Genomic DNA, 12,132 nt, shown 5'->3' with positions numbered 1-12,132 from the left:
AGTTTAAAATTAATAAGCAGAACGAGTACAAAATGGGACAAATTGTTAATGCCACTGTGTTATAGTTAGTAGTAGAACAATACCAGTGATTGTTTAGAAGATTTTATATTTGTATTACTAATTGTATCTTATAAAAGCGCTTCTGTTGTATGTTTTTTTTACCTGTTGTAAAAAAAATAAAAATATTTTTTAAAAGCTTAGAACAATCCTTAAATATTTACAAAATGTGTTTCAACATGCATATTTCACCACATCTTTAAGAAACATAAAATTCAATTCATAGCTTAAACAGGAACTCCTCCAAACAGCATCCTTTCTTTAATTCTAATGGTTCAATCCTCAAATTTCCACGTGTTTTACATATACATTGGCAGAATAACTTCTGATCTCGCTCTCCTAATGTAGGATCAAGACACTGTTCATAAGACACTCAAGAAAGTGCTTTTGCAATATCACAAACTTATTAAGTTTGTACTAGCAGCAAAAGTATTGAGCTTCCAGCTGTATGGAGCCCTGTAGCACCCTCTACAGAGAGGGTCCTGATTCCCAGCAACTTAGCTGTGAGTGCAGGCGCGGAAGGGTCTTAAAGTGGCGTGAGTTACATTAACCTGAGTATCATAGTAAGTAAAAATTTATCCTAACGTCTTTGGGGCGGGAGGGGTTTATAGCAACATCGGGCTGGTTGCAGAAACAACCCCTCTCCTGCCTCCCAGACACTGAGGAAAGTATTCTTGTTCTCTTAATCTACCAAGGGAATGGTGGGAAAGTCTATGCTAGAGAGCATGTGGCTGTGTGTTGTCACTTGGTAATTCAGCACAGGCAGTTAGGATTTAAACCCTCCCTGACCTTGAGACAGAGACTTACCCAGCAGATGGGACTGAGTTCGGATTTCAGATACATTAACCACTCATCATTACTTAGATTGATGGAAGTATTATTTTTTCCCTCTGTTAATTAAAAGTGAAAAAAAATTCCTCGTTAATGCTGATTTTTCTGTCCAAACAGGTTGAAACAGTTCCTCAGACTACAGTGAAGACTGGATTACAGAAAGGTGAGTTTTATAATGTTGATTTTCATTTCCTTGATTAAAACCAGTTTTAAACAATTATTTGTACTTCATGTATTTTTGTTTGTCTCTGTAAATCATTGTTGTTGCTCTTCAGTCAATAATTTGTGTGAAATGGAAGTATTCCCTGGTGTGTGTGTGTGTGTGTGTGTGTGTGTGTGTGTGACTTTTAGAGTTGATACTATTCTGTACCTCCATGTGAAAAGTCTTACTTGTTTTATGTAAATTGGAGAACACCACTTAGACTTGATACTGTTTCCAACTTTTCTCCATAAGGTTCTGGGGTTTCACTGGTTTATAAACTAGGGATGTGACGAATCCACTTTTTTTGGTATTCGACTGAATACCGAATAGTACCTATTAATGTTTGTCAAACATGGACTATGACAAATCAGACGAGACAACCTGATTGAAAAAATATCTTGCCACATTTATTTTTACAGTGCTGTAAAATCTTTTTGTAAATTAAAATGATTCATAGCATATTTATGGCCATTATTAGATGACCTTAATGCAAATCTATTTGAGATATGCACAAAGTTTAAGAAACCTTAAACTTATATCTGTATTTTCTGTGTGCAATTTGACTACAGTACAAACTCCATAGCATGATTCGTGCGTTTTTGGTGAGATCATTCAGACTGTATTTAATACCTGTAGTTTACTCTGGGCAAATTGCATTATTAAAAAATAAAAAACACCAGCCTCTCTGCATTCTCGGGGAGAAGTCTGCAGCGATGGTCTCCGTGGAGATCCTCAGCAGAACTGAACAGCCTCTCGGAGGGAACACTGCTTGGCGGAGCTCCAAGAAAAGACATCGCGATCGCTGCGAGATTAGGAGGCCTGATTGCGTTGTGTTTCCACCATTCCACAGGGTCGGCGGACCGGGGAGTGCAGGGCTCTGTCAGATTCAGTGACAGCTCCGTCTCCGCAGCGATTGAGGAAACTGTGGACTGAGATTCCTGTACAATTTCATCCCAGAAACTCCAGACTTGTAGTCTCCATGCAAGATTTCTTTGTCGGCGGCTCGATAAACAGTTTCTTTGTTTCCAATTTTGATTTTGCCAATCATCATTATTGGCATTTTCCTGACTGGTTTCTTCTTCAAGACTCTGAACAATTGCTTTAACATTCAAATGATTTTTTTTTTGGTCTGAGCTGGATAGGTACAGCTTAAATCATGGGTCCAGCCTAAAAACCACCGTTTAACTTACACTGATCAATTTCAACATGGACTGTTTTTGTTTTTTGTTTTTAAATAAAGCATCATTAATGCGCGTCTGCAGGGTTTTGCCAAACAGCCCAAACTGTGTACATTACAATAATTAAAAGCTTTTTTTTTTTAATGTTAGTGCTGTTATCATGGAGAACATAAGTATGGCAGCTGTCTTTGGCAGTCTGTCATTTTTCTAGCATTTTCAGAAACTCATCGGAAATGGCGGTACCTGTGTTTCCCTTCGAAAGCCTCAGTACAGCACTCCTGTTCCTCTGTTAAAACTCCTTGTTAATCCAGTGATCTTTTAGGCCAAGGAAATATTTTATGGTGGTGTTCTGGGTCCATACACCAGCAATGAAGGAGATAGATTTGTGTACTTGTGTTTTTTAATCAGCGTTAACATGGGCAGGCACCCTCATTTATAGATGTAAGGAAGCATTCAGTGAAAAACTTGTAGACTGGGATGTGATCACGAGGTTCCGGTAATCTGAGCAGTCTAAAGAGACCCACATCCTCCACCACAGAACATGGCTATGTACCAAGTGCTACTCTCACTCGGCCTGTTGCGGATCTTCATGGCCCCGGGAGACTTGTTTCTCCATGGTCTCTTCTGGACTGCACACTTCCACCATAGCTTGCTGGGCTGATCTAGATGTCTGTTTGTTGTATGGAAAATTTGGGGGAAATATCCAAAACACAAACTGTGGGTTGAAATATTAACCGTCTCCTTGGTTCCTTGGTACTCACCGTGCCTGATCGGCACATTTCATCGTGGCTGTTGCTGTATAGCCTGTCCTGCATTGGCCCAAGAGATTGTTGCTCTGTAACTTTTGCACTATTGTTTTGGCTGGATTTGTATTACACACAGTTTTAAAAAAAATTCCACACTATTCTCTGCCTTTTTTTTCCATATTTATTTCTTCCCGCACAAATTCCACGTAGAGGCCTCTCCTCCAGCTCTTCGTGATTTGGCTGCACTTGAACATTGATTGTCTGTTTACAGCCCTCAGCAATGTGCCTCCTACATGGCATGACATGTGTAGATGTGCTGCAGCACTTGTTAATGGTCACAATAAATGACACTTCACCAAGGAAGTCTCAGATGAACAATTATGAACATCCAGAATTTATTGGGGGGGGGGGGCAATGCTCAACTAAATTGCAAAATTGGGGGAAAATGGCACTATCCGTGTACGAATCGAATACAAATCAGAGATTTGTCACATCCCTAATAAAAACAATTTGGAGATGTCTCTGCGACCATATCTGTAAGCTACATAGTGTGTTGGGTTTTATGTCTTCCCCCTCCAAATTGAATGGTTCTTTGGATGGTTCCAAACAAATCAGCTATCCTGTAGTTTTGGTAGAATTGGTTTTTAGGTTGGAATTTGGGCTCTGTTGACTGAAAATAGCTTTAGAACAGGGGCACTGCATTAAATGTTTTAATAGAGCGGGTGTAAATAAATCACTGTGAGGAAAGTCAGAAGCTTATGAAGTTTTGACTCGTGACTTCAGTGTTACAAAGGGAGCTGTGCTTTCTTCACACTACAGATGAGTTTGGGGAAAGAAAATATTCTCCCACAAAAAAGTTAACAACGAACTTTAAGCACTATTTTAGGATTAATTTCGGTGTATTGTATTAAGGTGCCAGCGAGATTTCAGATTCCTGTAAACCTCTAAAGAAAAGGAGTCGCGCCTCAACTGATGTAGAAATGACTAGTTCAGCATACAGAGACACATCTGACTCTGATTCTAGAGGCCTGAGTGACCTGCAGGTAAATATGTTCAAGGGTCTGAGCACTGCACTTTTTTGCTTTGCAAAACCAAGTAACATACATAATTGCTTTACCCAACTTCTTTGGGAGCATGGGGATTTTTTAAATATTCACAGTGAAGAAGTCATTTGGGTTATTTTGTAATGATGCGCATCTTAATTTTGCTAGTTTCTTACATAACAGAAGCATAGCTTTTTTTTTTTTTAACTAAAGTTTCTGTCAAAACACCAGGCATGGTATCCAGATGTTTTAGAAAGAAAGGAAAGAGGTCGTGTCCAGGTTTATTTGAGCAACTCTTACTAGGATCTTTATAGCACCTAACAGGAAATTTTTGTTTTGTTTTTCTTAAAAATGTGCTATGTTTTCCATGTAGGTAGGCTTTGGAAAGCAAGTAGATAGCCCTTCAGCTACTGCAGATGCAGACATTTCTGATGTGCAGTCCGTAGACTCAAGTTTGTCAAGAAGAGGCTTTGGAACAAGTAAGAAGGACACTGTGTGTCAGGTAGGCAAGTGGCCTGTCCTATAGCTTGAAACAATTGCTATCATACTCTGCCATTAATAAATAAATTTACCACCTATTGGAGAGGGTAGTATCTTTCTAAATTATGATACTGGTTTAAAGTAAGATCTAAAAGCCATTTTGGGCTCTTCACTTTCTGAGTTGGAATATGTACTATTCATATGCAGATATAAATCTCTTGTGAGATTGTGTTATGAAATGGAAGTAAATGGCAAATGACTGATTTCAAAACCATTTTCTTTAAATTGGTATTAAGTTTTTAATGTATATTTACCCTTTCTGAAAAATACTGCTTTGCCCTGTGAAAAAAAACTTTAAGTGCCGATTCCAAAAACGGAATCGTAAAAGATTAAGTTTGACTTTTAAACTATACCATATTGGGTCTGGAAATAGTTATCTAGTTCAGTGGTTCTCACAGTGAGGGCCAAGGACCAGCAGCATCAGCATTGTCAGGATACTTGTAAATGCATATTCTTTTCCCCCACCCCCACCCTTCCTCTCTGTAAAAAATCAATAAAATATATTTAAAAAAAAAAAAAAACTTTAAGTATCCAGATTCCAAAAACGGAATCGTAAAAGATTAAGTTTGACTTTTAAACTATACCATATTGGGTCTGGAAATAGTTATCTAGTTCAGTGGTTCTCACAGTGAGGGCCAAGGACCAGCAGCATCAGCATTGTCAGGATACTTGTAAATGCATATTCTTTTCCCCCACCCCCACACCTACTGAATCAGAAACTATAGGAGAGGAACCCTGTGCTCTGTGTCGTAATAGACCCTCCAGGTGAATTCGGATGCCTGCTAAAGTTTGAGACCCACTGCTCTTTGCTTTGTTGCAGATCTGTGAAAGCTCTGGTGACTCTCTGATTCCTTGTGAGGGAGAGTGCTACAAATACTTTCACCTGGAGTGCCTGGGGGTGACATCACTCCCCGATGGGAAGTTCATCTGCATGGAATGTAAAACCGGTGAGCTTTCTTGTTTTGGTAGATATGAAAAGATGGATAAGGAGGAATGTGCAATGCCAGCACCTCCCATGATATCTAATTTTCTTACCGCTGTTATGTAGCTCTTCTCCCATAAGTATTTCAACAAATGAAGATCATTTGCTGTTTAGGCTTCATAAAATCAAAAGAGTAGTTAGCAATATTATTACCAAATTTCCTCCTACATGTGCCTTAATCATAAAAATCTATCAATTCATCCAGATGTACTTGTATTTTATCTAAAGAGCTATACAAAGTATATAGAGTAAATTATTTTTCAAATGGGTTTAAGGTTTTTATGCTCAATAAATTGGTTTAAAGTCCCTTGACTTTAATAGACTAGAGTAGTGTCGATTGCAAAGCGTAACCATGGTGACAGTACTTTTAGTGGAAAGATGGAGCTACTGGAAATTGTTTTTAAAACTTGTGGGGTTTGGCCCGGTTGGTGTGGCTCAGTGGTTGAACATCGACTCATGAACCTGGAGGTCACACACAGTTGGATTCCTGGTCAGGGCACATTCCCAGGTTTGCAGATTTGATCCCTGATAGAGGGCATGCAGGAGGCAGCTGATCAATGATTCTCTCTCATTGATGTTTCTACCTTCCTCTCTGAAATCAGTTAAAAATATTAAGAATAATTTAAAAAAATAAAAAATGAAGGTTTTGGATTCACCATTTAGTTCTCACCTCCCCACCCCACCCCAATACAGACTACCACCTATCAAAATAATTTATAGAGAAAGAAATAGACAAGTTTGTATTTCTTCCCTGTGTAGCCATGATTCTATTTAAAGTCATGGAAAGCTGGAAGTAGAGTTGTTTAATCTGTAACAAGGCAAGTGAAGAGTCAACTGAACATAGCATGGTAGTGCATCCAGGAACTATGTACGGTTTTTTGTTTTATTTTTTGCTGTGAGAAACTATGAGCCAACTGGTTATCAAGTATTTATGATATGCTCATCTTACCCTTGACACTTTATTTTCCTACTCCTTTTCCCTTTTTCTTTGGCTTCTCATAAATAGTTTTATCCTTCTTTGTTTGATTTTATCCTTTATTTGAATCTGTGCATGCTAAAATTGTTAGAATGGTAATTTTTTCTGAACACTGAGTAAATGCCAGGTGCTGTTAATACTAAGCATTATATCCTATCACTAGAGGCCCAGTGCCTGAAATTTGTGCACTGGCGGGAGGGGGTGTGTTCCTCAGCCCAGCCTGCGCCTTCTTGCAGTCCGGGACCCCTTGCTCCTTACCGTCCGCCTGTTCGCTGCTCCTTACCACTCGGCTAACTGTTCCTTAGTGCTGCAGCGGAGGCTGGAGAGGCTCCCACCCCACCGCTGCACTCGCCAGCGTGAGCCTGGCTTCTGGCTGAGTGGCACTCCCCCTGTTGGAGCACACAGACCACCAGGGGGCAGCTCCTGCGTTGAGCGTCTGCCCCCCTGGTGGTCAGTGCACATCATAGCAACTGGTTGTTCTGGTCATTCCGCCCTAACGGTTGCTTAGGCTTTTATTATATAGATCTCATTTTACCCTAATAATATAATAAGATAGATACTGTTATTATTTTCATTTTGCAGAGGGTGAAACTAAGGATTAGAGGGTTTAGTTTAGTACCTTGTCCAAAGTCATGAAAACAGAAGTTGATGAAACTGGCAGTTATGCCCAGGAGGCAGCTTGACCCCAGGATCCTTGCTGTTTACCATTGCCTTCTACCACCTTGATTAAGTAGGATAGAGATCATGTATCATATATTTTAACACACATGTGCTTTCTCGCTCTCTCACAAACATACACATGCAAAAATTAAGCTATTAAAGCTGTTTTGAACATATAACATATTTTTTCCTACATAAGATATTTTATTCAGCCAGAACCAGTTTGGCTCAGTGGATAGAGCGTCGGCCTGTGGACTCAAGGGTCCCGGGTTCGATTCCGGTCAAGGGCATGTACCTTGGTTGCGGGCACATCCCCAGTGGGGGGCGTGCAGGAGGCGGCTGATCGGTGTTTCTCTCTCATCGATGTTCCTAACTTTCTATCCCTCTCCCTTCCTCTCTGTAGAAAATCAATAAAACATATTTTTTAAAAAAAAGATATTTTATTCATCACATGTAGACCCTACAGTAAAACATTTGAACAATTGGCCAACTGGCAGGCTTGGGGTCAAATTATCTGCACATTGTTTTATTTGACCTTCAAAATATGTTTTGAATGTGTGAACATGGATCAGGCATGTACTCCTGGTTCCTCACATTCTCTGTCATTTCCTTTTTCTGAAACCCTGTCACCCCAGCCATTTATATAACCTGTCCAGTCCCTTTAAACACTTAAGTTTGCAATCTCTGATTCCAACTACTGATAGGAAGGACCAAATAGCTCAGTATTAAAACACTCTTTTGAGGCTTCTCTCCTAACTCTGGAATCCAGCTGAATTCTGCCATGGTTAGATATAAACTAAATTGGTACACATCTATTAAGAAATTTAAGAAGGAAATTTGCTTTAAAAACAATGAAATGGAACAAAGTTGGAGGATTCATATGCCCTGATTTCAAAATTTACTAAAAGCTACATCAATTAACACAGTGTGATACTGGCATAAAGACAGACATATACCCAATGGAATAGAATTGGAAGTCCAGAAATAAATATTCACATATACAGGAATGATTTTTTGAGAAGGGTACAAAGACCATTTCATGGGGAAATGACAGACTTTACAGCAAATGATGCTGGGAAAACTGGATATCCACATGCAAAAGAATGAAATTAGAACCTTAACTAACAACCATATACAAAAAATAATTCAAAATGTATCAGGGTTCAAACATAAGAGCTAAAACTATAAAACTCTTAGAAGGAAACATAAAAGAAATGTTTGTGACATTGGATTAAGCAGTGATTTCCTGATATGACATCAAAGGCACAGGCAACAAGAGAAAAAATAAATTGGACTTTATCAAAATTAAAAACTGGCTCAGTTGGTTGAGTGTCATATTGCGCAACAGAAGGTTGCTGGTTCAATTCCCGATCAGGACACATACCCAGGTTTCTGGTTTCATTCCTGATTGGGGTATGTGCAGGAGGTAGCCCATGGATGTTTCTCACATCAGTGGTTCTCTCTCTCTCTCTCTCTCCCTCTCCCTTCCTCTCTCTAAAAGAAAATTTTAAAAAATCAATAAAATGATGTCTCTATTACAAAAAACAACAACACAGTGTACATCAAATGACACTATCAACTGGGTGAAAAAGCAACCTGCAAAATGGGAGAAAATATTTGCAAATAACCTATCGGACAAGGAATTAATATCCAAAATCATACATAAAGAACTCCTATAACTTAACAAAAAGCACACAACCCAATTCAAAATTAGGCAAAGAACTTGAATAGATTTTTCTCCAAAGAAGTTATACATATGGCCAGTAAGCACATGAAAAGATGTTCAACATCATTCATTAGTAATCAGGCAAATACAAATCAAAACCACAATGAGATGCCACTTCATGCCTATTAGAATGGCTATTACCAAGAAAACAGAATATGGAGAAATTGAAACACTTATACACTGTTGGTGGGAATTTAAAGTGGCATAAGTGCTGTGGAAAACAGTATGGCAGTTCCTCTATTAAACATAGAATACATGTGACCCAGTAATTCCATTTCTGGGTATATACCCAAAAGAATTGAAAGCAGGGTCTCTTAGCAGGTATTGGTACACCCATGTTTGTTGCAGCACTATTCACAATGACTAAAAGGTAGAAACAACTCAAATGTCCATCAATGGATGAATGGATAAATAACATGTAGAATAGTAAACAATGGATAAATAAACAATGGAATATTATTCAGCTTTAAAAAGAAATGAAATAAATACTGATATATGCTACAACATGGATGAACCTTGAAGACACTATGCCGAGTGAAATAAGCCATTTATAAGGACAAATATTTTATGGTTCCACTTACTAGTACATGAGTTACCTAGAGTAATCAAATTCATAGAGACAGAAAGTAGAACAGTTGTTACCAGGGGTTGGTAAGGAGAGAAGAGTGGTGGGTAGTCAGTATGGGATGATGAAAAAATTCTGGAGCTGTATAGTGGTGATGATTGCAAAATAATGTAAATGGATTTAATGTCACTGTATACTTAAAAATAGTAAAAATGGCAAATTTTATGTTTTATATTTTTTTAATATGTTTTTAAATTGATTTTTGAAGAGAGAGGAAGGAAGAGGGATAGAGAGATAGAAACATCAATGAAAGAGAAACATCATCTATCAGCTGCCTCCTGCACATACTCCTACTGGGGATCGAGCCTACAACCCAGGCACATGCTCTGACTGGGAATCGAACCTGCGACCTTTTGATTCCTGGGTCAACGCGCAACTATTGAGTCACACCAGCCGGGCTTATGTTTTATATTTTAACTACAATTTAAAAAAAAAACAAAAAACAATTACTGCCCTGGCCAGTTTTCCTCAGTGTTTAGAGCATCAGCCTGCGGACCAGAGGGTACCAGGTTCGATTCCCTGTCAAGGCCATGTACCTTGGTTGCAAGTTCCCCAGCCCGATAAGGGTGTGTGCAGGAGGCAACTAATTGATGTGTGTCTCGCTCCTCCACCTGCCTCCCTTTCACTCTCCCTAGAAAGCAATGGAAAAAATATCCTCTGGTGAGGATTTTTAAAAAGTTTTTAAACAAAAACAATCACAGTTGACCCTTGAACACCACAGGTTTGAACTATGTGAGTCCACTTATATGCAGATTTTTTTCCAATAAATACTGTCTCTTGGAACATCTTTTAGAAATTTCCTTACCACCATGAAGCAGTCGTGTTAATTATACTATGCTACAAAAAAGCAATTGTATTGCTGTTTTAAAATATCAATGCATGAGTCATTACATCTGTAAATAAATATAAATTTCTTTTTCACATTATCACCTTTTTTTTTTGTTAATCTTCACCTGAGGATATTTTTTCCATTGGTTTTTGAGCTCTTTTTATGTCAATGCAAATATATTCAATTGCTGTTCTATAGTATGCCTATGTCACAGTTTAACTATTCTATTGGAGGAAGTTTGAGTTGCTTTCAGTTGTTTGCAGTTACAAACAGTGCTTTAGTCAGCATCCTTTTACATATACAAGTCTATCCTAATGTAGAGAGTAAGAAGTATAATTTCTAGGCCGCAAAAAGTGGATGTACTTTTTTGAAAAATGGATTCTGCCTTGTTTCCTTCTAAAGTAGTTCCTTCCAATTTAAATTCCTACGAGCACTATGCAAGAGTACCTTTTCTCCCTACACCCTGATCAACAACTGGTATTATCAGACTTTGAAAGTTTTTTCCTATTGATGAATTTTTACAGTAAAATGTAACTTGTGGTTTTAATTAGCATTTATCTGATTACTAGTGAATTTGAGCATTTTTCATGTTTATTGGCTGTCTTTCTGCTTTCTGTAAATTGTTCATTCCTTTTGCTCGCGTTTATTAGGCTATTTTGTTTCTATTTTGATTGATAGTTCTTTATAAGTCTTGTTTAGCTATCTTTGTTTATATAGGTTGCATATATTTTCACATATTTGAACATTGTGTAACAAAACAATCCTTTATCATCTTTGTTGCATATATTTTTCCACATCTGTTTGTCTTTTACGTGTTCCTTCTTTTTTTCCATTCTAATTGGCATTATTTCTTCCTTTAAATATTTGGCAGATTGACCAGTAGAGCCATCTGGGCTTAAAGTTTTTTTTGTTGGAAGATTTTTAATTATAGTTTCACTCTCATTAATAGTTTATATAACTAATAATATTTTCTATTTGTTTTTGTGCCATTGTTGGTAAGTTCTGTTTTTCTAGGAATCTGTTTACTTATCTAAGTTGTAAAATTTATTGGCAAAAATGTAGTGATCACCGTGTATTATCTTTTTAACTTTGTAGGATATGTAGTGATATATCATTATTTATTTCTTATAGTTATATGTATTGCTACTTTTTCTTGTGTGTGTGTTTTTTTTAATTAGTCATTGTTGCCAGGGATATCAGTTTTTTTAAAATATGTTTTTATTAATTTTTAGAGAGAGAGGGAAGGAGACGGGGAGAGAAATAGAAACATCAATGAGAGTGAAACAGCAACATCAATTGATTACCTCTTGCTCACCTCCTATTGGGGATCAAAGCCCAGAACCTGGGCATGTACTCTGACTGGGAATAAAACTGGCCAGCCACCTCCTGGTGCACAGGTTGATGCTCAACCCTTGAGCCACACTGGCCAGGCAGGGATATCTGTTTTATTAATCTTTTTCAAAGTGCCAATATTTGTTTTTAATATTTCCCAATGTATATTAATTTCACTTCATTTTTGAAGAATGTTTTCAGTGGATATAGAATTCTGGCTTGGTAACAATTTTCTTTCAGCTTTAAAGATAGCATCTCGTTATTTTCTGGTTTTTATTTTTCTTTCAGTCAGCTATTAGTGTTATTGTTGCTTTGTTGAAGATACTTGTCTTTTGTGTGGGTAATTTTAATATTTTCTTTTTGTCCCTGATTTTGTACAGTTTGAATAAGATGTCTAGCTGTCAT

The 12,132-nt window shown here is 37.7% G+C and overlaps 1 protein-coding gene across 1 annotated transcript in view; it reads left to right on the top strand.

Annotated features, from left to right (window-relative positions):
• NSD3 (nuclear receptor binding SET domain protein 3) overlaps window positions 1-12,132 on the top strand; it is a 72,363-nt gene that overhangs the window by 32,917 nt on the left and 27,314 nt on the right. Inside the window, 4 exon segments of the mRNA XM_014453628.1 lie at window positions 1,006-1,051; window positions 3,927-4,057; window positions 4,431-4,559; window positions 5,418-5,544. Coding sequence (XP_014309114.1) covers window positions 1,006-1,051; window positions 3,927-4,057; window positions 4,431-4,559; window positions 5,418-5,544 — 433 coding nt within the window.

The sequence above is a fragment of the Myotis lucifugus genome, unplaced genomic scaffold (assembly GCF_000147115.1).
Source record: "Myotis lucifugus unplaced genomic scaffold, Myoluc2.0 scaffold_26, whole genome shotgun sequence".
NCBI lineage: Eukaryota > Metazoa > Chordata > Mammalia > Chiroptera > Vespertilionidae > Myotis > Myotis lucifugus.
The sequence above is the reverse complement of the archived record's forward strand: the minus strand, read 5'-3'. Positions and strand labels throughout refer to the sequence as shown.